General features: G+C 38.5%; 3 protein-coding genes across 24 annotated transcripts in view; all 3 read left to right on the top strand.

The window, feature by feature from the left end:
* The window catches only part of CADPS2 (calcium dependent secretion activator 2), a 549,410-nt gene that overhangs the window by 150,581 nt on the left and 372,184 nt on the right, over window positions 1-26,645 (top strand). The window lies entirely within an intron of this gene.
* Window positions 5,441-16,409, top strand: RNF148 (ring finger protein 148; the record flags this gene model as incomplete). Its single annotated transcript, XM_082399028.1, has 1 exon — window positions 5,441-16,409. The coding sequence occupies exon 1, from the start codon at window positions 15,498-15,500 to the stop codon at window positions 16,407-16,409; it is 912 nt and encodes a 303-aa protein (XP_082255154.1). The 5' UTR covers window positions 5,441-15,497.
* Window positions 19,581-21,152, top strand: RNF133 (ring finger protein 133; the record flags this gene model as incomplete). Its single annotated transcript, XM_082399027.1, has 1 exon — window positions 19,581-21,152. One exon carries the CDS (start codon window positions 19,581-19,583, stop codon window positions 20,712-20,714), a length of 1,134 nt encoding a protein of 377 aa, XP_082255153.1. The 3' UTR covers window positions 20,715-21,152.

Here is a 26,645-nt window from a genome sequence, read left to right as displayed (position 1 = left end):
CAGCGACCTCAGTTGTCAGCGACAAACACCCTGATCAGTCAGCAGCAAAAGAAAACACATTGAGGAGGACCCTCCATCAGCAAAAAGATTGTAACTCGCTGAAGGCTCAGCCGATGGTTAGCATTTTTTAGCAATAAAGTATTTTTAAATGAAGGTATGTACATTTTCTGATGTAATGCTGCTACACACTTACTAGGCTATAGTATACGTAACCATAACCTGTATGCATTGGGAAACCCTCCAAAATTTGTATGACTCGCTTTATTGCGGTGGTCTGGGACCAAACCCATAGTATCTCCAAGGTATGCCTGTATTGTAATGGAGTAAGAAAAAGAGCATCGTTAAACTTGTAACGGTAAAGTTATACCATCTGCAAATATGGAGAGTTTGTTTTCTATGTAGACAATTTTAAGGGGACCTATAGAGAAACTAGAAAAAGTAACGACTTCAGGAAGATTATCTAGTTTTTACCCAGCAGACGTACAGAAATCGGTAGCACTTTTATTTTTTTAACAAATAAAATATATGTTTTTAAAACAAAATTACAATACTGAAAATAAAGTTTATCTTGCTTTTTCACTTACCAAGAGAATTTTCTTAGGTCGGTAGATAAACTTTATAAATTTAATTTTATAGAGAGATTATTTTATTTTGAAAATACGTCATAATTTACTTAACTGTTCACATATTTTGGGCTAATTAGATTATTTCCATTTTCATTATTATAAATAACATTGAAATCAGCATCTATAAACAACCCTTTTTAATTCCTTAAGCTAGATCAGAAAGGTAGAATTTCTGGTTCAAAAAAAAACTTTTTGAAGTTTTTTTTTTAAACATCTTTATTGGAGTATAATTGCTTTACAATGGTGTGTTAGTTTCTGCTGTATAACAGAGTGAATCAGCTATACGTATACATATATCCCCATATCCCCTCCCTCTTGCATCTCCCTCCCACTCTCCCTATCCCACCCCTTTAGGTGGACACAAAGCACCGAGCTGATCTTCCTGTGCTATGCAGCTGCTTTCCACTAGCTATTTATTTCACATTTGGTAGTGTATATATGTCCATGCCACTCTCTCACTTCGTCCCAGCTTACCCTTCCCCCTCCTCGTGTCCTCAAGTCCATTCTCTACGTCTGCGTCTTTATTCCTGTCCCGCCCCTAGGTTCTTCAGAACCGTTTTTGTTTTTGTTTTTAGATTCCATATATATAGGTTAGCATATGGTATTTGTTTTTCTCTTTCTGACTTCACTCTGTATGACAGTCTCTATGTCCATCCACCTCACTACAAATAACTCAGTTTCGTTTCTTTTTATGGCTGAGTCATATTCCATTGTATATATGTGCCACATCTTTATCCATTCATCTGTCGATGGACACTTAGGTTGCTTGCATGTCCTGGCTATTGAAATAGAGCTGCAATGAACATTGTGGTACATGAATCTTTTTGAATTATGGTTTTCTCAGGGTGTATGCCCAGTAGTGGGATTGCTGGGTCGTATGATAGTTCTATTTTTAGCTTTTTAAGGAATCTCCATACTGTTCTCCATAGAGGCTGTATCAATTTACATTCCCACCAACAGTGCAAGAGGCTTGCCTTTTCTCCACACCCTCTCCAGCATTTGTTGTTGGTAAATTTTTTGATGATAGCCCTTCTGACTGTTGTGAGGTGATACCTCATGTGGTTTTGATTTGCATTTCTCTAATGATTAATGACGTTGAGCATTCTTTCATGTGTTTGTTGGCAATCTGTATATATTCTTTGGAGAAATGTCTATTTAGGTCTTCTGCCCATTTTTGGATTGGGTTGTTTGTTTTTTTGATATTGGAAATCTGTAGCACTTTTATTAAATAACAATAACTTACTAGAAAATGGCAGTAGGAAAAAATAATTCATTCTCAAAAGCATCAACACATAAAGTACCTCTTAAATACAAATCCTACCCTAATACTGCAAGGCCCCTGGGGAGAAATATTATGAAATATTACTGAAGAACATAAAAGAAATATATCATGTTTTTGAACGGGAAGAGTCAGTTTCATAAAGATAGCATTTATCCTCAATTTTGTCAATAAGTCATTACAATTACAACCCCCTAACAGAGTTTTGCTTTACGTCACTTGATAAGATGATACTGAAATTTATATGGGAAAGCAAAGGGTCAGCAATAGCCAAAACTATATAGAAAAGGAGGAGGAGTGACAAGGGGCGATTTGCCCTACCAGCGTTCCAAGTTATTGTAATTGAGATAGACTGGTATTAGTAGAGGGGCAGGTCAGAAATAAACCCACACATGGATATAAACTTGATATGCTTTACAGGTGGCATTATACGTTTTTCGGAAAGTATCAATAGACTGATGAATAAACGTTGCTAGGATAATTGGCTATCCATATGGAATTAAAGATAATACTGGAGTCTCTCTTCGCATTGTGCACAAATATATTCTAAATATATTAAATACAGAAATGGGAAAAGCAAAAATTTAGAAGAAAACATGAGAACATGTAAAGAATAGAACAGGATTTTTTTTTAAAGCCAAAGAAAATACAAATGATATGAAAGATTGAAAAATTCTCCTAAACTAAAGCTGAAATATTTCATGATAAGCAAAACAAAGTGAGAATAAGACTGAGATGATATCACAATGCCTATAGTTAACATAGGCTTGATATCTAAAATGTATACAGAGCTCCTATATAACTGTGTGAAAAGGCAAACAATTCTTGAACAAATAAAGGATAAATAATTCAAAGAATAGGAAACCTGAATGGCCAACTGTTAGTTTCATGTAGCTGCTGTAACAAATTTCAGCAAACTGGGTGGCTTAAAACAAACCTATTCTCTCACAGTTTGTGAGGCCAAGCATCTGAAATCAAGGTGTAAGCAGGGCTGCACGCCCTCTGAAGGCGCTAGGGGAGGATCCTTTGAAGCCTCTTGCAGGTTTGGCTGTTGGCATTCTTTGACTTCCTTGCCTTAGGACCACATCACTCTGGTGCCTGCCTTTGTCTTTACATTGCCTCCTTCTCTTCTGCCTGCCAGATCTTCCCTGTGTCTCTTATCAGGACATTTGTCCTTGGATTTGGACCCAGCTGATAATCTAGGATGATCTTTTCATGTCAAGATCCTTAATTTCACCTGCAAAGACTTTTTCCAAATAACATGCACAGGCTCTAGGAATTTGACATGGACATGTATTCTGGGGATTCATCCCTGAACTTGGTACAGTGTAAAGAGATGGTTAACATTCCTTGTGATCAAGGATATTCAGATTCAAATCCTGAAATACCATTTGTCTTCTTTCAGTTTTACAAGTTTGGAAACATTAACCTTGAATAAGGGTATAGAGGGGTAAGTACTTCCGTGCTTCTGGCCAAAGTGTAAATCTTCGCAAACACTTTGGACAGTACTTTGGTGCTGTCTGTTTAGCTTCAAGATGCCTAGCGCCTCCACCTTGTGACCTAGGAAGTGAACTTCCAGGAGTATACTCTAGAGAAATTCTAGCACAAGGAAACCTATTCAGGAATGTCCAGTGAAGCATTGTTCAAAATACGAAAAAAGTGAAAACAGCTCAAATATCCATCAACAGATGAGTGAATACAGTGTGACATATTCATAAGATAGAATGCTATAAACGAGTGAATCTCAAAAACAATGAGCAAGAGAGAAAAGTTGCAGAATGGTGTAGCACAGTTCTATTTATATAGAGTTTTATAACATGCAACGTAAATTTTCTATATTGGTTATGAATACATGCACATGGAACTTTAATGGAATTAATACCGTATCCTGGATAGGGTTTATCTCTGGGGATTCTGGAAGGATTACTGGTTTGGGGATTGGTGTATAAGGACCTTCAACTATATCTGTAATTTTCCTTAAAAAAAAAAAAAAATCCTCCCCAGAACCTTAGAATGTGACTTTGTTTGGAAATAAGATTGTTGCAGATGTAATTAGTTAAGCTAAGGTGAGGGTGAGTATCTAATCTAATCGGATGAGTATCCTCATATAGAGGCGACTGAGACACAGGGGAGAACACCCTGTGAAGATGAAGATGGAGGCAGATGTGGAGTGACTCATCTGCAAGCCAAGGGACGCCGAGGATTTCTGGGAACCCCCAGAATGTAGTGGAGAAGCATGGAACAGATTCCCTGAGCCTGTGGTAGGATCCAACGCTGCCCGCATCTTGAATTTTCCATTTCTTGTCTCTGGAACTGTGGGGAGGGGTGGGATGGGGAATCCCTGTCGTTTCAAGTCGTCCGGTTTGTTTGTTACAACAGCCCTAGGAACCGAATACATATCGAGAATATTCAGATTTTAAGTTGGGTGATGAGTACCGGCGTGTTACAGTATTCTCTGTATTTTTCTTATTTATATTGTGTCTTGAAAATATTTAAGAGCAAACAAACCCACACGAATCTGAATTTTTGTAATTAACCTTTCTGATGGAGTTAAAGAGTAAAATAGATGTGTGAGTAATTGGCAAAATGAGGAGTGCTTTGTATATTACAGATGGAATCAGAGATGATACCTGTTACAAAACCCGAACAGTATGTTTCCTAGGGTCAGTTAATGGTCTTAAGTTAGAGTGGGGGACTAACTCAGCATTGAAAGAGCTGCTCTTGTCCAGTATCCAGTATGGAAAATAGGTATGTCTGGACCTAGTTATAAAAACAAAAAACAAAAAAAGGTAATTGGGCTATGAGACATCAAACATTGGGGTAATATCCTGGTTCAGCTACTTAATAGGTTACTTGCTTAGCTTCAGTTTTTTAATTTGTAAAACAGAGATTCTCATAGTGTCTACTTCATTGCATTATTTTGGTTATCAAATGAGCTAGTACATAAAGTGCTAAACACCAAGCATTCAGTAAAGACTCAGATTGAAGCTTGCATTGTCAATAGCAATAGCATTGTAAGTTACTATAATTCAAATTATAAAAGTACTACACTTGAAATATCAGCTAGGGTAGTTTGTAAGGACACTGCACTAATCACCTTGGGAGTGGTTTTACTCTTGTGTATGGCAGTGGGTTTTGTTCTAGTTTGCTCCCAATCTGCGCCCCACACCTAGTAGTCCATTTTGCATATATGTATTTTTGTTGAGACATAAACATAAACCAAATTTTGTGTAGTTCAGTCTCTCCAGTTTACTATGGATTCTTTCTGTAATTGTGTCACCTATGGTCCTATGAATGAATGTTTGATTTGATTAAATTTTTGATGAGAGAAAAGTATTAAAGAAAAAAATTTACCAAAGAAATTAAAGTGACATGTAGAAAATCAAGTTAAGCATTTAAGACATCTAGTCTCGAAACAATTCAAAAGTTGTAGAGAGGGTGGGAACAGTAAATTCCATGTCCACTTTATATACTTTGTAGGTTTATATACTTTGTATACAAAGTATATATACTATATACTTTGTAGGTTGAGACTGTCGCATGTATTTTTGGGTTAACTGTATGACTTTTCCTCCTGATTTATGTAGAATATCGGTCATTTAGTTTTCCCACCTGCATAATCTTTGTTAGTGTAATCTCGATCAAATGGACATTAGGACAACAGTAATTGAGTTCTAGGTCTTGCCCAGAACCTAGTGGATATTACAAACACTTTTGCTTTCTCACATGATAACCTTTTTGTCTTAAGTCTCAAATTAAACCTTGAGTCATTGGTGACATGAATGTTCTTCTTGCAGTTTGACATGGATTACTAATGTAACAATTACTTTGTGAAACAAGGCTCTTTTTCAATGTATTGAAAAATATCATGCCAGGAGAGCTAATCAAAAGCTTTACTTTGTTTTGTTCTTGTTTTCATGGGAGGTCTGTGGGTGTGAAGGAACAAAAAGGACCTGTTTTTTGAAGTTGGCATATACATTAAGAGGATAATATTCATAATAAGCAAGCTGTATTATCATGCATCCTTTATGAATCATGAAATACTTTATCTAATGGGCAATCACTTACTGTTTAGCTGCAGATGTTAACAGGCATCTATGCAGTAGATCAGTAGTTATGTATGTTATATATGGAAAAGTGATACTAAATGTTTTCTGTCAGTATAGAGACTTCCTTAGAATTAAAGGATTGAGAAAGTCCCTTAAAGACCCTGACATCACTCTTATCTAGTAAAATAAGTGAATAAGATTATAAAGATGATGATAGTGGTGGTAACACATATCGGTCTGTGTATGAGCCAAACATTGTTCTAAATGCTTTAGATACCATACTTTTTTTGCTTAATCCTCATAAGAGTTCTAAAAGTTTGGTACTGCTAATTTCCCCATTTTACAGGTAAAGAAGCCAGGGCATGTAAGTTCAAGTAAGCTGCCCAAGGTTGCAGAGCTAGTGTGAATACAGGATTCAAACCCAGGCAGAATTAATTAAACCTGTGAAATTTAAGTAATTCCTATTCCTGTTAAAACTAATGAGACCTACTGTGTGAAACATGATATGAAACAAAGATTTGTTTTTAAATATAGAAATTTAACAGCTCCATGAGCTTCATGAACCTGAGTCAAGGAAACTTTGTGATCAGATGTGCTGTTTGGCCTGCTTTATTGTAAACTGCATGAAACATACCAGTGACTGTGGTACCTTAGCTTAGGGTATCCGGACTGTGTGTGAATTAACTGCTCCATCTTAGGGCAGGATTTATCCTTTCCTACTGCTCTGCCATTTACTTTGCATTACTTATTTATCACATCAGAGTTCTTGGGTGAGATACAACCTTGACCTCATCTTTGAATCCCCAGGTACACAGAAAGATTGATTCATGAATATAGAAAATTGGTTTTTTGACCACTACTCTAGCCTCAGCACTGAGAACTGTGCACATAGTAGGTTCTTGATAAATATTTGCATGAATGAGTGAGAGAATAGTGTAGGTATTGAGTAGGTGGTTCTTGGATTGTCCTCCTGGAGCGTATGTGAAAAATAGGACATGCCAAGTTCTTTGTGTCAGAGAATCACTTTTATTATGAAAAATCAAATAAGTAATTGATTTTACACAAATCAGTGTACTAGGCTCTGTAGGAAGACAAAGGAATATAACAAAATCCTACCCCCCAAGAACTTATAATTGAGAATCAAAAAAGCCTTTATTAGAATGAAAAGTAAATTAACGTTGTTTCAACACCTGCGGAAAACTATCACCAGGTAGTATATAATTTCCTAAGAAAGGATGTGGAAAAATGAAGAATAGTGTTTTTTTTCTTAAAAATGTACATAGTACTTGATTTATTTTTATTTTAAAATGTATATATATGATATATACTGTTTTTACTCTAAAGTATAAGGACAAGTTTTTTTAATGATAAAAAATTAGAGACAGTTCATAGTAGAAACAACATGATTTGTACCTGGTTAGTCAGATGGTTTCTAGGGATTGCAGGATTTGAGTGTGTCTTGGGCTGGGAATAGAAGGCCTCATGGGTTGTTGAGAAAGTTAGTTGCTTTAACTATTACTGCTCATATGATGATAGGGCTTTCTTTGAGGCACTGAAATGAACAAAATTATTCTGATACTTTTCTCTGGATAATGACTATTTGGTTTATGACTTGATACATATCTATATAGGTGTGTGTGTGTATATATATATATATGTATATAAATATCTTGATATATAAAAGATAATTAAAGGAGCATTTTAAATTTTGTAGACTCTAGTTGCTTATATATTAGAAATAGTTGTTAGTTTATGGCTGTATGTTACTCAATTTTTATATCATTTTTCAGATACAAAGATGTGGATGGAGTTACTGACTTTTAGAGAGAAAATGTGAGACACATGGCCTCTGATCCTGTGATATTAAATAAGCCTTTTTCTGGACAACTGTTGTCAAAGTAATTCTTAGCTGAGGGAAGACATGTCAAATCATTGCCTGTTCTATTTTTTTTAAATGGATGACTGTATAATGCAGAGGTTGCCAAAAGCTGCTGATATGTTTTGATATTTTGAAGAATAAGTGCTTGAAAAGTCACACATTTGTTGGGGACCCTGAGCAAATTTTATTGTGCTGGAGACAAGGGGAGGAAACAGGATTTACAGAAATAAGATGACACTGCTCCTTCCAAGACATTCTAAATCAAACAAAAGTATAGCCAGACATATAAGCGTCTAACTACACTATATAATATATGGCAAAATTAAATGACTGTCAAATAGATACAAAAAAATAGCACGTTGTTTTGACTGGGATGATTGCAAAAGGGAGATGGGGATCCACCTTGAAGGATGAGAAAATATTATTAGGTGGAAAACAGGAAAGAGCCTTCATACAATTGGAAGGGGGAAAGGGCCCCTTTACTGAGCCCCTGCCCTGCTAGCCGTGTGCTTAGTGAGTTACAAAGAGATGTGAAATAGGTCATCTGATACTCACCGTGTACCGGGGAGGCAGGCATTACTTCCCCACCTTACAAATGAGAAAACTGAGGCTCAGTGTGACTTACTGCACACAGCTAGCACGTGGCAGAGACTGGGTTTCATGGCAGGTCTGTCGCGCATAGCTTTGTGCTTCAGTACAGTTTCTGCTAGCGTGATGACTCCATATTCCTGTTTTTTTCTTCTCTCCTGCCTCCCAGGAGGGATTAAATTACCTAGTAAATGAGTAAGGTTTTTTGACCTGTGAATCGGAAAAAAAAAGTAAGGGATCTAAGTGAGAAAATCTTCATCGCCACTGCCCTGCTATTTCTGACTGCTAAGAGCTCACTGAGAGTTAACCGCACTCCAGGGGACTGGTGTTAGGAAGACAAAGCTTATAAAAACCTTCAGTGACCCCGATTGTGGCTTAAGAAGGTCTAGAATCTAAGGGTTTTAGGGCAACTTTGAAATGACGGAGCTCCAAAAGTAGACTCCGCATCCTCGGTGGTTCTTAACTACAGGAGCAAAATGGTCTGTTCAGAGAACAGGGCAAGTTCTGGTGGTTATTCAAAAGATTCTGCTTTTATTTATTTATTTTTTCCTTTTTTGAGTATATTGCCTTTTCTCCGCTCTTTCGAACAAAAATCCAGTCTAAATGATTGAGTTAATATTAAGATGTATTTTGTCCTGGGCTCAAAGAAACATAACAATACCATCAGTTACCGTCCTTAATCTTTAATCTTGTGTTTGCTGAAGAATGTTCAGCTACTTTCTGTCCTCTTAATGCACAGGCTGTGGTGTGAGGTTTTTCCCCCATTACCTTCCAGACTACTAGTAATGTGTTTCTACTCTGTTGATTGCCGTTCTGTCTTCTAACTTGGCAGATTGAATGAGAAGAAAAAGTTGTTTTCAATTTAGTGTTAAAGTTTTGTAGACCTTGACTTGAATTCAGAATGTGGAAGAGAGTGTAATTTATGTAGTTTGATTTATACCCATTAAAGTTTAAGAGAATTTGGTCATATTCTAAGTGCTCATTTATCTTAGCATTCAAGTACAGCTGTAAGAAATTCAGTTTTATGAGTATTAAATCTGTGGAAGAATTAAAGGTTAAACTTATTATGTATATTTAACTATTGCTCTAACTAAAATGATCACCCTTATGAAGATAAAATTAAATAGATGCATTATTGCATGAGTAATATTACAGGTTAGAATTTGGAGGATAAGATGCTATCAATTTAATTATCCTTCATTGAGAACTTACGATGTGCTGCAAACTGAGTATTGAAAGAATGAGAATAAGATTTAGTCCCAGACCTGGAGATTAATAGAGTAGATCATTTTGTAGAGGGAACTATATCAGCTGCTGTATAAAAACTCACTGTATATAAGGGCAGTATTCTTTTATAAACTACTTTTTAAAAGGTCAGTATCTGTCACTGCTCAGGAGTGGCTAAGCAACTGAGGTCTCAGCCGTACTGAGTCATGAATGTGTGGTCACCTTAGGATTATGGAGACATCTCTGCTCATCTTGGGTGCTTGCATATGTTTGCCCATCTGTAGGTTGGCCTAGGGTAGCCTCAGCTGGGGCACCTGCGTCCTTCTCTGTCAGGCTGGCCTTATTTGTTAGAGGACGGTGGGGTCCCAAGAGTGAGGGGAGGAGTGCAAGGCCTCCTGAGGCTTAGGCTCGGAACTCGCACATCATCACGTCCGTGCCAGTCTGTTCACCAGCTTGAGTTATCAGGCCATCCGAATTCAAGGGGTATAGAGGTAAATCCCACCTCCTGATGGAAGGACCTGCTAAGTCACATTGCAAAGGGCATCACTGGGAGAGAAGTAATTGGGCCATTTTGTAATTAGTGTTCCTACCGTAGGGACAGAGTTTTGTAAAAGGAACAAAGCCTGTCTAAGGTCTTATATAGTGACTGCTGCAATAGGAGCACAGGAAACTATAAGCCCTTTGAATTGAAGAAGCATACATTTCAGGACTGATAACAGTAGAAAATGAGACTGGATTGAAGGAAAGAGGACCAGGTTGGAGAGGCTTACATTTGCATTTCTAGAAGCTTGGGTGTTACCCTTTGGATAGAGGGAGGCATCTAAAGTTTTAGGCAAACAGGAATGCCATTGTAAATTTCATTTTTTTTCTGTAGGTTGCTCTGGCAACAGTGAATTAAAGGTGAGCGAAACACTGATGGAAGATTAGATGCTGTTGCAAAACTCTAGATTGTGGAAAGATCATGAAGGCCAGACTAAAGCAGTGGAAAGTATTCAAGTGTGGTAAACCTGACCATGTTAATCATTCATTCAGACAGACTCCTTTGAGCCAGGTGCTGTGTTAGGTGTTTGAGAACCGTCAGTGAGAATTCCCCTTCTTTAATGTTGCAAAGGCTTCTTGGAGCTTTGGACTTCTGGAGCTCTTACACAAGTTACCCTTTCCTCATGCATCCCACTGTTAGGCGTGCTGATAAATAGAGACGAATAGTAATCCTGGCTTACCTAGCGAAGAAATTGTGGCTAGTGATATGGTGATTTAAAATGTCTGTCTTGGCTATTTTTTCTTTCTAGTATACTTAGTTACCAGAGATTTTAGTGATATTGAAAGTTATTTTATTGGTTAATATAAAGAATAATGAATAGGAGCCTGAGTAAATTTTGTGACTTTTACACATCTGTACCTGCCTCTAGTATAGTATGTGACTGTGAAAGTAATTCAAAGATTCATATATTAGTTTTTTAATTTCCTGTATTTCATTTTAGCATATTCAGAACACTTTCCTGGGTGTTAAGTGGAAAAAAGTATATTTGTATGTGGAGAATAATTTTTTATTGCATATGTCTGGGAGAATATGTGGTAGTAGAGACTAATTTACGGGAGAAATTGAGAAGAAATTTTTATAAGGATTCACCAATTTGCAATCGAAGATAATAACGTTTTAAAGTAAGTTTTGCCTTTAAAAATCTTTAGAAATAAAGGTATCTCTTTCAGAGAATATTTATCATTAGCATTACTTGCTATTTTGTTGTTCTCAGTAAACTACTTAGAGTCAGTATTCTTTTCCTGTCAAATCCCATTATGATGCATTTAATTACTCACAGAAACCCTATACAGTTGTTTTCTCAAGATTAAATGCAAATCCAGTGTGTTTTGTGGATTTCTAGAGATCTCTAATAATATTATAGCCCTGGATACGGTGACTTGTGAGGTAATTTATTGAAGTCTCTTCAGTATTCCCTGCATTTAGAGATACAATTACAAAGCATTGCCCAGATAGTTTTTGGCTATTTTTCTTCTCAAAGTAGAGATTTCTGGACGTTTGAGCATTCTTAACAGAGGTTGATGAACAGCGGAGGGATAGAGAGCAGCTGATTCCTCCCCCCACCCGCCAAGTTAATGAAAATGATAACCTTCTTGAATTTTAATTAGAACCTAGAAGTTAAGATATATATATATGCATGTACCTAATTGGTGTATAACTCTCTTCTTCTACCTAGATGATGACCCCTGAGAGCAGGGCCGTGCTGTGTCCCTGGTAACACAGTCTCCGGCTCATATCAGTACCTTGTGTGTCGTGAATATTATGTGTTTGGTGTGGCTGATGGTTATTTAAGTATCATTCCTTTGGGTAAACCTCAGGAACTTTGTTTACCCACTCACCTTCCAGTTCATACCTTTTCCCTTTGGGGGCAGGGCACTGATTACCTTCATGTTCCCTCCGGCCATGTGTTCAGTCAGGGAAGCGGTTTTCCATAGCAGGATAAATCGTGGTTAACCTTAGCTGATCATGATAATTCTACTCTGATTTCCAGGGGTTCCATTAAGCATGGGTCTCTAAAGCACTGCTAGCCAGAGAGACATTGAAGGAAGTCTAGTAGGTTTCTGGAAAAGAAAATTGCCTTGCTCTTATATAGAGAGATGGGAGAAGAAAAGTCTCTTTGTGCTTCTGAATGGGGTCTGCCTGGAACAGCAGTAGCCACCTTGGGGGATAGTGAAATGAGCCTATATAAGAGAAAAATCAACATACTGTCCTTAAAGAGGCAGAGTGGCAAGGTAGAACAGGCAGGGGTTTTTGAATGTGATCAGCCAACCTTAGTATATTTCAGTCTCCTTTGGTTGAACCTGGCAGGTAGGCTAATGAAAACCTCTTTAATACTTGGCTGTTAAAAAGATAGAAAGTCTATATATTGAATAAATGATCTAAAAGTCACAGATTAGAGTAACATCAGTTGTCCATTTTCCACTCCTCCTCCCACCCCCACTGCCCACTTCCCTCCTTTCCTGTTCAGACATCCTGGCCCCAGCACAGAAGACTCTTGGATCTGGTCCTGATCAAATGGATGCAATTTTTAATCAGGCTTCATGGACTAATAGGCACTTGTGCTGGTGTCCACTGTTTCTATTTCAAAGAAAACAGGAAGTGGAGACTGGTTGAGGAGTCCTCCTTGATGGATGTATTGCCAGTTATAAACTTTGTGATAGGAGCTCAGGTCTCATTTCTCAGGGACAAGTGAGTTTTGGGATGGTTCCTCCCTCCCAAAGCTATTATCGACATTTTGGGTCAGAAAATTACTTATTGCACAGGGCTGTTTCGTGCATTATAGAATATTTATCAGTATCCCTTACCTCTACCCACTAGATGCCAGTAGTACTCCCCCATTGTGACAATAAAAAATGTCTCCAGAAATAGCCAACTATTTCTTGGGAGACAAAAATATCCCCCACTTGAGAACCACTACGTTAGAGATAAAGGATTGTTTTTTATAGGTGCGTTTGTCCTAAGACTCAGGCAAAAGAGAGGGGGGAAGTTCTAACTGCCATTGCCTTAACCGCTTCCTCATATGGTGAGAAAATACAATGAATTACTAAGTTTTTCAAACTGGTCTTTTCAACCATATGAAGAACCTTTAGATTTGAGATGTTTTGAGCTAACATATAGTTACTGCTTAAACTCCTTCAACCTTGAAAATCAGCAAACTAAAAGAGCAAAGTTAGGATTTAAAAACTAATGTAATTCTATCTTCAAATGTTAAATAATCGTATATTTAACAAACAGCCTCTGATATGATGATAACTGTCTTTGTGGTAAGGCTTCACTTTGCTAATAAATAAGCCAGGATTTCACATTCTGTTTGAACTTGGGAAAAGTCTACATGTAAAGACAGTTCAGATGTGAGCTGAAATGTTGCCTGCATAAAATTCTGTGCATGGGGCAAGTTGATTGGTTCCAATTTTATTTTTAACAGCAAATGTTAACTAAAATATTACAGACCAGGGAGTACAGTAATTCCTTTTGTGAAAATGACAGCATTCTTAACATGCCTCTGATTTAAATGTTGCTGTCTATTTCACACACAAGCAAACGGAGGCTGTCTTTTCTTTCTGCATCCCCAGGGCTTTATAGTATGCCTGGTACATGCATAGCATGTGCCCTGTGTATAGTAAATAATGTTTGAATGAGTGTTGCCAATCTGTTGATTCCTTGAGTGAAGTCAGGTGAAGATATAAAATAAACGCAAACAAGCATTAAAGCAACTTTAAAGCAGTAAAGATTCTACAGTTTGCATCAACTAAGTAATATAGTGACTTGTGATAGCTGCTGTGGTCATCCTTTGCTCTGCCCACTACTACCCTTCCGGTTACCACGTATGTTAATTCAACCTTTACAGTAACTTGATTTGTCTGTCTCTACATCCTTACTGCTATTTCAGGAGTCCCAGCCACTGTCTTCTTTTGCCTAAAAGAAGACACTCATCAGTTTATTCTCCTCTTCTTCCAATCCATTTTCCACTTCAGGAAGCCAAAGTGCACTTTTAAAAAAGTGAACATTTTGAAACACTTAAGTCACCTCCCCAGGTTGAAACCCTTCAGTGTGTTTCTCTGGTCCTTGGGACATAATCCAAAATCCTTAGTCTATGGTTCATGATCCTGAACCTCTGACTGCTTTTGGCCTTGCCTTCCCACATCACCTTAACTTTTGCCTCTCTTGCTTTGCCAAACTCATGTTCCTTCAGATCCTGTAACTTGCCATGTTCCTTGCTATCTTAGGGTCTTGAAACTGCTGATTCCTCTGCCCGGAATCTTCTCAGCTCATACTTTGCTTGGATAATGCTGATGTATCTTTCCAACCTCAGACTGACTATCACTTTCTTAGAGAGCAATGCTCTGGGCCTCTGGCCTCGAATCAAAGTTTGGGTCCCCTTTACATTTGTTCTTTCTTTTGATACTCTGTTTTCCTTTCAGAGCTCTTATCACAACTTGCAGTTACACATTTGTGTTTTTGTTTAAAATCTTCCCTCACCAGATAATCTCCACAAAGTAGGTGTATGTGTTTTCTCCAATATATGACCCATACTTAGTACTTGCCCAGCACATAGTGTAGGTTCTTGGTAGTGATTTTAGTGAACAAAGTTGAATTCGCCTTGCAAGATGGCAATATATCAGACTAACAGTATAAGTTTATATTACATTACCCTTATGTTGAATCTTTAGGCCTGGGGTAAGCATTTAATGTTGGAAGAGAGAGGGAATGATTTGTTCCTGCTTCGCATAGAATGGCATATTGGGTAGCACAGAACCATAACTGAGAACTGGTGACCGGACAGGGACATACACTCATACATGAATGATTTCTCCTTTGCCTTATAGATAGGAAAACAAGGAGCAAAAAGTGTTTAGGCAGCTTTTCAGCCTATCCAGAAGTAGAAAAGAAACTCAAAGTATTTTAAAAAATTATTTATTTTTTGCTTTAGAGTTTATTCAGATTAGTACATATCATGAGTCATTGCTGCCTAGCTTTTTGGCCAATAGGATTTCAGTATGCACTGCACTAGTATAAACTCTTGGATTGGCTTAACTACCTCTGATGTCACAATTTCCCCATTAGGAAGTCACAATTTTCTTGAAATAACATTGTACTAATAACAAATCTTGTTATTCTGTTTCATTATGAGAAAGATAATCTACCAAAAATAAAAATGCTGGAAGGAGCAAGATATCTTTGATCCACGCAGACCTTTTCCATTTACGTGCTTTAATTATCTACTGCCAACACTTGAAGATAGCTTCTTTATTTTACAACGGTTGTTTTTTTTTTCTTCATGTTTGTCAGTTAATAGGCAAATGGAGGAATGAGCCTACTTAGAATTACTCCTTCAATTCACAGTTCTGTTTCATCTCGACTGTTGAGGCTTAGCATCTTTCTACTACTTAGCCTTCCTGACTCAAAAGGAAAAGCCATTTGGACAGCCCACCTGAATATAACGTTTCAGGTGGGAAATCAGATTATATCAGAATTAGGAGAGAGTGGAGTGTTCGGGAATCATTCTCCTCTGGAAAGAGTGTCTGGTGTGGTGGTACTTCCTGAAGGATGGAATCAGAACGCTTGTAATCCTATGACCAATTTCAGCAGGCCTGAGCGAGCAGACTCTTGGCTGGCCCTCATTGAACGGGGAGGCTGTACTTTCACACACAAAATCAACGTGGCAGCAGAGAAGGGGGCAAATGGGGTGATCATCTATAACTATCCAGGTACGGGCAACAAAGTATTTCCCATGTCTCACCAGGGAACGGAAAATATGGTCGCAGTGATGATAGGCAACCTGAAAGGCATGGAACTTTTGCACTTGATTCAGAAAGGATTCTATGTGACGATCATCATTGAAGTGGGGAGAATGCACATGCCCTGGCTGAGCCATTATGTCATGTCTCTGTTTACCTTTCTGGCTGCCACAGTGGCCTACCTGTTCCTGTACTGTGCCTGGAGACCTCGAGTGCCCAATTCTTCCACCAGGAGGCGAAGACAGATAAAGGCAGATGTGAAGAAAGCTATTGGGCAGCTTCAACTGCAAGTGCTCAAAGAAGGGGATAAGGAACTAGATCCAGATGAAAACAATTGTGTTGTTTGCTTTGACATATACAAGCCTCAAGATGTAGTACGTATTTTAACTTGCAAACATTTTTTCCATAAGGCATGTATCGACCCCTGGCTTTTAGCCCATAGGACATGCCCCATGTGCAAGTGTGACATTCTGAAAACTTAAGAAACCCGGAGAATCTCCTGAAGATGTAACTGCGTCTTACCAAAGATTACAGTTAAGATGAATTCTCTTTTAGCACTTTATGTAGAGAGAAAATTCAACTGCAGCTTGTCTATGCAAGTACTAAAGAGGGTGAAATGTGTGTGCTTTAAAAATAAAACTCCATATCATGTGGATCTATTTGAACTTGCTGTTTTTCTAGTGTTTTGTTATACATTTTTGCCTTTATCTAAATAAGGACGTTAGTATACATTAAAAGCAAATTAGTCTTGATTTTCAAATTACAGTGATTGTGACATTGATGCCACAGAATTAGTCATAATATTTTAAAGTTTCTTTATACTAATTTTTATACTTTGCTTCCATATGTTTAATTTTTGATATCTAATAATACTTCTGTTCAGTAAACTTCATTATAGGTTTAGATCTTGATTTAATTTTCCGTGGTTAATTTTATTAATACCCAGAAAATCTGGTTGCCAAAGCTATTGACCGGGTAGGTAATCTGTTCCAAATAATTATTTTAGATGGTAGCACTTCTGGTTATGTATCTAAAAATATTTTAAATTACTATAGGTCTAATTTAGGGCAGCATTATAAAAAAAAAAACAAATCACCTTTGTTTGCTAGAGCCCTTTAAATCCTAGCATAGTGAATCAGCTATGATTGCAAATTTTCCTTCTAGAATTGACTCTAGTAAATGCTCCTCTTAAGATGGTGGTATGTCTCTATTTGGGACATTTTGATAATATAGACCTAGAGCAGAACTGCAATTTTGTTCATTTGCCTTTCCAAATTGTATCTCTTGCCTTATTTTGCCTCTTCCTTTTTTCTGGTAGATAAACACCTGTATAACAATGAGAGGCCTGAAGATGTGGGTTTTGTTGTTTTGATGAAAATCTCTCTGGATAATATGCTAAAGCATTGATGTCCAACTCAAATGGCAATTTGTGAGTCAACACACTGTGTGCCTCACTGTCTTTTTTAAAGAGTGGGTGTGTGGAAATCAGATTAATGGTCTTTGGGAAAGAAAATCGACCACTGTGAGCCCCGAAGGTGTCACATCAATGTTCTTTTCTTTTAATGCCACTTTTTGTTGGGCCTTTAGGGACCATTTCTCCTTCCTCTTTTCTACTTTGAGCTGTCACGTTGTTGACTGATATTTCATAAGAATACACTAGCTCCCGTAGTCCTGGTGAGACCCAACCTAAAGTGTCTCTTAGTACCTTATGCATAGAGGTCAGAGACATTTATGTCCAAGGTCAAAATCCTTGGCTTTGGTTTCCTAGCTGGTGAATAAGAACCACTGAGAGATACCCCTGAGAAAGTGTATGGCAGTGCCAGTGACTGCCCGTATTTGTTAGTTCACATGTCATTCTTTGGCTTTGAAGTCATATTGTGCCATTGGCCGAAGTGTAGCAAGCATATAGGCAGAACTGACAGTGTATGCGGGGTCTTCCACCAACGATGTTTGTTGATTTTGGCAAGCATTTTGTTAAAAGCATCTATGACCTTTAACCATCACTGCTGTCAGTGGTTAAATTTAAGTGAGGACCTTGAAGTTTTTCTTTTTAAAATCTATAGCTACATTTTTGTTCAAAGTAAACTGTGCTAAACTAATATTGCTATATATAATCTTTTCCCCTACACCCGTCCTCTTCCCTCAAAATATTGCGAGATTACTAACAGATGTCAGGGTCTGCAGAGAAATGAGATTAGTCTTTTCTGTCTTTACTGCTGTCATCCCTACATATAATCAATGTAAGAGTGAGGGTAGTGGGCTTCCCTGGTGGCGCAGTGTTGAGAATCTACCTGCCAATGCAGGGGACATGGGTTCGAGCCCTGGTCTGGGAAGATCCCACATGCCACAGAGCAACTGGGCCCGTGAGCCACAATTACTGAGCCTGCGCTCCGCAACAAGAGAGGCCGCAATAGTGAAAGGCCCGCGCACCGCGATGAAGAGTGGCCCCCGCTTTGCCGCAACTAGAAAAAGCCCTCGCACAGAAACGAAGACCCAACACAGCCATAAATAAATAAATAATTAATTAATTAAAAAAAAAAAGTGAGGGTAGTGAGGCTGAAGTAGTTTAACGGGATGCCCTACTTTTTTTTTTAATAGCTACTTTATTTATTTATTTATTTATTTTTAGCTGTGTTGGGTCTTCGTTTCGTGCGAGGGCTTTCTCTAGTTGCGGCAAGCGGGGGCCACTCTTCATCGCAGTGCGCGGGCCTCTCACTATCGCGGCCTCTCCCATTGCGGGGCACAGGCTCCAGACGCGCAGGCTCAGCAGTTGTGGCTCACGGGCCTAGTTGCTCCGCGGCATGTGGGATCTTTCCAGACCAGGGCTCGAACCCGTGTCCCCTGCATTGGCAGGCAGAGTCTCAACCCCTGCGCCACCAGGGAAGCTCCCTACTTTTAAAAGTTAAATCAAAACCAAACCTGTCCAACAAATTTCTGAGCAAGCTTTATTAAATAAATTCAGTTCAAATATTTACGTGATAGATAAAAAATTTGCACTGTGACCAAATGTGAGTTAAAAACAGTGTTACTTACCACTTTTATCCCATATCTGGTCATAGTGCTAATTTTTAATTATCATTCATGGTTTTAAAACTTGCCATTTTGATACAGATATTTACTTCACTGTGAAGGAAAGTGTTAATCGTATGGCCTTTCTTGCATATGCTTTCAGGTTTTAAAATGCCTGCATTATATAATTTTTAATATTCTTCAGCTTAACGTGATACCAGGTAACATTACATGTAGTAGCTCAAGGATTGAATCCATCCTGTAACAACACTGAGATTACCCATAACAACATTTGAAACAGTCAAGCCAATAAATTGTACAGCATGCTCTAAGCTCTTACCTAATTGGCTGTGTTGTCTTTTATGTCATAATCATGCCACCCAACAGTAAGCAGTATGTAGAGTTACAGTAGTGAGACTGGGATTTTTTTTTTTTTCAATCTAAAGTTTTTCTCTTTCTCTCAAAAAAAAACATCTGAAACTCATAAGACATCTTTAAGAATTTCTTACAGAAACATGCTGGAAGACAGTGGAACTTGTTTTCACCCAGAAGATTTTTTTCATTTTAATATTTTTTGTTGACTGTCAGCAGCTGTGGAAGCCACATCTTTTTGTTGGGTTAGTCCTTCAGTCACTAAGAGAGAGATGCGTCCACTCAAGATTGGCACTCGGAGAAACCACACTGCCTCTTCCTGGCTCATGAAATTCAGTTTCCTTTGGCTGCTTAGCCAGCACTGTTGCAGAGCCAGCGCCGTTTGGACTGCTTACATGAACATATCATTTCACGTTGGGAATCGCATGTTGTCAGAGTTGGGGGAGACTGGAGTGTTTGGAAGAAGCTCTGCTCTGAAGAGAGTGGCGGGAGTTATCGTGCCTCCAGAGGGAAAAATGCAAAATGCATGTAAACCCAGTACCAGTTTCAGCAGATCGAAGAACTCGGAGACATGGCTCGCACTTGTTGAACGGGGAGGCTGTACCTTCACGCAGAAGATCAAGGTGGCCGTGGAGAAGGGAGCCGGCGGAGTGATCATCTATAACTTTCCAGGAACTGGCAATCAGGTTTTTCCCATGTCTCATCAGGCGTTTGAAGACATCGTTGTGGTGATGATTGGTAACTTGAAAGGCATGGAGGTTTTGCATTTAATTCAGAAGGGAGTTCACGTTACAGTCATGATTGAGGTGGGAAGAAAACACATCATCTGGATGAATCACTATTTTGTCTCTTTTGTGATCGTCACAACCGCTACACTAGCGTATTTCATCTTTTATCATATTAGAAGACTTTGGGTAGCAAGGATTCAGAACAGGAGATGGCAGCGGTTAACAACTGATCTCAGGAAAGCATGTGGCCAGCTTCAACTTCGGGTACTTAAAGAGGGGGACACAGAAGTATGTCCAAATGGAGATAGCTGTGTAGTTTGCTTTGAACTCTATAAGCCTAATGATACAGTTCGTATTCTGACTTGTAAACATTTTTTCCACCAGAACTGCATTGACCCCTGGATTCTAGCCCATGGGACATGCCCCATGTGCAAATGTGACATTCTTAAAGCTTTGGGGATTCAGGTGGATGTTGAAGATGGACCAGAATCTTTGCAAGTTCTAATGTTGAATGAATTGCCTGGTACCCTCTCACCTCGTGAAGAGGGCACAAATAATGAACTTCCTCCTGCAGGAAGGTCAAATAAAGTGACCCACATGGAGGAGGAGAAGCACCCTACTTCTCAGAACGAAGGCCCGTCTAATTCAGTAGCAGCAGACGTTCATCCTCTACCTTGACAGCATGACCTTTGAGGAAGTGGATTAAACCTGTCTGTGAAATCAGGTCCTAAGTACTAACAAGCAGTTTGTCTGAAGTGTGGTTTTTGTGTCTTTTTTTTTTTGTTACTTCGGTAGTTTTCTACATTCTTTGTCAAGTCTCGGAGACAGAAAAAAAGTACTAGCAGGATTATTTTTTCCCATTTTTCACCTTTGCTAAATGTAACTTTTTGTCAGTGTGTGTTACTCCTGTGAGTATATATGTTTATTTCTGTATGCACATGAATGTTAAACCAAGGGCGAACTTTGCTTTTTATTTTTTTGGCCGCAGCGTGCAGCTTATGGGATCTTAGTTCCCCGACCAGGGATCGAACCCAGGCCCCCGCAGTGAAAGTGCCAGGTCTTAACCTCTGGACCGTCAGGGAATTCCCAACCAAGGACAAAATTTATTCCCTAAATTTTTTTGTATATATATATATATATATTATATATATATATTGGGCTTTATTTTGGTAAGAAAATTGTTAACATATTTACACATTCCTTATATTACAGAAACTATCAATGAAGTTTGAAAAACAAATTACCTTTTATATACTAGGAAGAATAAAATTTATCTTTTGATATTTATAGTACAGTATACTAATTTTGAAGTCATTGTGCTGTGTTTTCTTCATTCTTGGCATGAAAATTTTGCTGTGTAGAATTTTAGTGTTTTGACAAATAGTTCTGTTCAGCCATTAGTACATCCTATGTGATCTGCGTATATATAATGATAGAAATTTTAAAGGTAAAATACTAGCACTCCTTAAGTGAATAGGAGATATTTCAGTGCCCAGTATTGCTTATCATAATTGTTACATGTTCATAATGTATAGAAAGACTTAAATGAAGAATTCCTATATTTAGTAATAGTGTATTTATTTCCCATGTGTCCCACCCTACTCCCTAGTTTATTTTTTGCAATTAAATAAGACACTTTAACTATGTCATATTATTTTGTAGTTAAGTACCACAATGTAGAAGTTATTATGACATATTGGGATTGTTTGTTTTGTTCACTGTATTCCCAGGATGTAGCACAGTGCCAGACCCTCAAATATTTGAGTAAATGAATAACTATTATCTTTTAAATAATGTAACTATTATGTGTTAATCTGAAAAACTGGACAGTTTTATCCCAGTCATACAAAATAACGGGAACATAATCCTGAAAATTTTCATCCCAGATCGCTTTGAGAAAATAGAAAATTACAATTTTTAGCCCAGAATTCAGTATTACAATTTAGCATGTGTAATTTTAACAAAGGGCTTTGAACTCTTCAGGGCTGACACAGGGATTTGATTTCTTGTGCAACCCTAGAGAGAGCTTTATTAAGAGGAATTTCGTGAGTTGCTCAGTGCTAACAATACTGGAATCCAGAGACCGGCAGGAGGGCAGTAGTTGATTCTAACTGCAATGCCAAAGAAGACTATTTAAAGGAGGAAGGACATTCCTCGAAGGCCAGGGAGAACTGAGACACAGCACAAACTAGGCAGATGGCCAGATGGGGGTGATGCCTTGCTTGGTACATACAGGCTTTTTTTTTTTATACCCAACCATGGAGAGGTGTTTTGATGAAATTAATCCCAAGAGCTGCTCTTCGAAGGACTTGCATAGCACCAAGGCTGCTGAAGGATTTAGCAGGAACACTGTTTCACGTGTCTTTCTTAGTTTATCTTCAGAGTAGAGTCCTTTCCTGAAGGTCCACAGATCACACTGAAGAGACAGGACACTGAGGACCCCGTGGGAGCCACATCTGGTAGGATTCCTGAGCCAGAATAAGCTGTCATTCTCAGACTGGCCACTGTTGGCATCTCTGCCACGAGGGGCTGGCAGCTTATAGGGGTGGCTAGACTGACTTTCTCTGGTTACCTGCTGGAATCATTGGAGCACTGGAAATGAATGCATCTGGTAATGCTGGCAGTCCCCAAGCCCAGGGTTCTCAGGTTATTATAGTTCTGTGTACTTTCAGCAAATTCACGTGGGGTACGTGTTCCGAGATAGACCTAACACTTGAGGAATTTGTTATTTGCTCTTCACACTGATGCCAACATTGTTCTTTCCATCCTTCCTCTGCACTCTCGTTGCTTTCTCCTTTCTTTTCTTTCCCTCCTTTTCCTCCACTTTGTTCATCATTGTCAATCTTAGACCTGACTTACCCTCATGTGTAAAAAATTCGCATGTAATGTCTCTTGTTAATGTGAACATCAAACATTTAACACAGTGTGCTTGTGGTCTTGATTTGAGAATTTTCAACAGATGTTCTTTAAAGGATAGTTAGAATCTGTGTTTGAAATGGGGAAAGAAAGGTCACATCAGTGAACTTGGGAACTGTCATTGCTGAGTGCCTACCATGTAACAGGCAGTGGACTAAATTCTTTCCATAGCTGTTTCTTATGTCAGAACAAAACAGCAGTTTTAATCCTTGTCTTTAGAATGCGGTAAACAGATCAGTAAACCACTTTCACTCTGGGTTTAATAACTAGAACCTGGAAATAGCACTGCTATGTCAAATGTTAGGTATTATTCATTGTAATAGATTTTTACTTATTTTGTGGTCTGCACCATTTTCTCTTGTACCTAGTGATGCAAATGTATTTTGCCATAATGGCGTGGGGCTATAATATGAATTATTTTGCCCCCAGTACCAGTGTCATAATGGATTTCCCTTGCATTTCTCCTTTGTATATATTTTTGCATTTCTCTGGTAATTGATTCCCCCTGCTCACCTCGCTAGGTAGGGGTTTGATACTCCTTATAAGAATTAAACTTTTTTCCTTATAACTGGGATAAATTGGATTAATTATCTACTGAAGTGAAAATGATTCTAAAGCACTTGACCACTGGTTGGGCGATGCCGTAGGTGAATTTACCTATATAGTTCCTCGTATTATGTGACACTACACTGATCGTATCCCTGTCTCTTGCTATAGAATTGTTATAACGCAGTTGTCCTGTAGAGATGTTGGTCAGCCATAATATTTACAATAATGTATTTCAAAGGATTTAGTGAGCCAGGATCTGGCATTTCTGATGGTATTTAAGCTTAGTATATACAGTTAAAGTGTTTTCTCCTTCTGCAAAACTCACTGGTTTTTGGAGCAGCATGCAGGAATCAAGTGGGAGAAAGGATCAGAATTTGAAGATGCATTGAAGTACAGAGGAAGCCTTCACACGTTGATACTGCGAAGGAGTCCATTTAATGGCAACTCCATGTTCCCGCTCCATCATTTACTGGGAGCCCTGGGTTTGTTTTTTTAGAATTTATTTGGTTTTGTACTTCATTTAAAAAAATGTTTAGTGCTTAGTAATGAAAAATAAGGATTATGGGTTATGACAATTACTGATACAGAAATATCTTAAGATACATACCTGGTTTCCTAAACTGTAAGAACTGTTTTTGGGGGGGTTGGGTAATGTACTTTAAGTTAGAGAGATGATCTGGTCCCTGGGCACAGGTGTTAGAGTTATTCCACCACAATTTCTCCAAAAAACGTCCCTTTTTAAAATAGCTACACCACAGTTTATAACACCTCCCTCTGCAACTATGCTGTCATCTTTGTCAGACCTCCAAGATATGTGTTCTTTGATTTCAGCTGCTGATAGGAATTTTCCTCATCACTGTTGATAAGCAGGGTAACCCTGATTTGGAAACTTCCCTACATCTGTAACATTCGTTGCTGCCACAGAAGTTCTGTCATCTTTGAAAACCTCCCAACTTACAGCGCCTCTTTCAGAATTCCTCCTCTGAATTCACTTGACCTCATTTCCACCACTTGCTCTTGGTTCTCATTCCAAGCCTAGTTTCCCTTAACCATCCTTTCCAAGCCCATCTCATCTTCTCCAACTTCAGCCTACAGCCAGTTGTAAGCCGTTTTAGTACTGCTCTATCTACGAAGTGCTACTGAATTCCTTGACTTCAAGACTTCTTTTCTGCAGTACCATTTGCCTACCCTGAGTCATCTCTACTGATTTCCACCAGATCTTTACTTCTATTTAAGAATCCTTTATAAATCTCAACTCTTTTTTATATTCCCCATAGAGCAGTACTTCTCAGCGTTGGCTGCATGTCAGAATCTACCTGAAGGGCTTTGAAAATGCTCAATGCCCTTGCTGCACCCAAGACTTCTGGGGTGGGGCCCAGGTACCTGGTACCCAGGTGTTTCCAATGTGCAGACCAGATTGAGAACCACTGCCATAGGGCTCTTCCAAAGAGTCTTTACATTAGTCAGGTTCTAGTTTTATCCTCTGATTCCTTCAGATTTACTTGTTTTCACTTTCCTGAAAAATATAGGTAAAAATCTAAATATCAAGTTATAAAGGGTTACATTTCATGGAGAGGAATTGTTAAAGGCTTCTGGGAGTATGAAGGAGTGGATTTCAACTGGAAAAGCAAGGAACACTTAAATAAGAAAATAACATTTGAAATGGAACTACTGGGTTGGGACGGAGGGCATTCTCATGGAGGGAACAGTGAATAACAGTGTTTTTTTAAAGAAGTTTTGAGTGTCATGTAGAATTTCGGTTTAGGAAAATGAAGACCGGGAATTTTGCGGGTAGTTGCAATAATCCAGGAGTTGATAAGATGAAAATATGAATGAAAACAGTGGCAGGTGAATTGGGTGAGATGAAAAGAAGGTGGGCCATGTCCAGGATAATGTTCTTTGATCTCATTTTCTGATGGGAATTTTCTACTTCATTTCTTACTGACCACAGTCACAGTGGTTTCAAAACTTGCCTATACCTGTAGCTTTCATCTTCAGTTTAGCAACACATAGTGGATACAGAAGAGAAGGGTATGGGTCAGAAGGAGTTGAGAAAAAGAGTCAAGGATGACTCCTTGGTTTCTGACCTGGGCCAGTAGGAGGTGATGATGTCATTCATTGAGGTAGAAAATACAGTTAGATGAAGTAAGTTTAGGATGGAAGGGGAGTTCAAATTTTTAGCATGCCGAATTTGAGGAACCCAAAGAACTTATAGGTGCTGTTCATTACACAGCTGAAAGTATAGGTCTGTGCTAATTAAATGAGGTACTTGGAACAATATAGCAAAAGGCAGTACTTAGTTGTTGTAATTTATTAACAAGACAATTCACATTAATAGTAATTTACTATTATGTGAAATTTAATGTTACTATTTTGGACCTGTATCTCCAATTACAAAGTTGTATGGCTTTTTCTCTCAAATGTGTAGCAGCCTGAGTGAGGCTGATGGCTGTGAAAGTGGCGATGAGGTAGTTGTGAAAATAGCAGCTACAGTATACCAGGGTACCGTTACACGCACTTAACAGGTAGAAAGCCACTTAATCCTAACAGTAACTCTGAGGTAGATGTTATTAGTACCCCTTTCTTCAGATGAGGAAACTGAGACCCAGCCAGGCTAAGTAACTTGCCCAAAGTTAAACAGCCAGTATGTGGCAAAGCCTGTATCTGAACTTGGTCTGGTTCCACAGCTCCTGGTCTTAACCACTAGACTACAGGTAGCTTGAAAAGCTACTTTTTAAGTAAAGGAGAAAGTGTTTAGGTAAGTCTAGTGTTGAGGACTTCAAGGATGGGGCCTTGGAAGAAAAATCCCAGCTAGAGGCGTTGAGAGTGCTAGCAGCAGGGTGGTTAAAGTGATAACTCGTGAGATCTCAAAATAAATAATTAGGAAAGAGGAGTGTGGGCAGGTGAGGGTGTGGGTAGGGTATGTCTGACTGAGTGAAGAAGGACACTTAGGCTCTAGGAAAGGATGCTTCCATTTAGGAGGTACTGATTCTGGAATTGGTAGTTCTCTTGTGTAAAAACTTTAGTCAGAGGGGTTTTATAGAGCCTTCCTTTCCTCTGAAGTTGGAAAGGGGCAAAAAGTAATTTTTATAATTCTCTTAATTCAGTTTGTTTTAAAAACTCAGGCCTAGGAAGCACAGTTGC

This window comes from Balaenoptera borealis (genome assembly GCF_965194805.1).
Source record: "Balaenoptera borealis genome assembly, chromosome: 7".
Lineage (NCBI taxonomy): Eukaryota > Metazoa > Chordata > Mammalia > Artiodactyla > Balaenopteridae > Balaenoptera > Balaenoptera borealis.
This window is presented reverse-complemented; position numbering and strand designations above follow the sequence as displayed.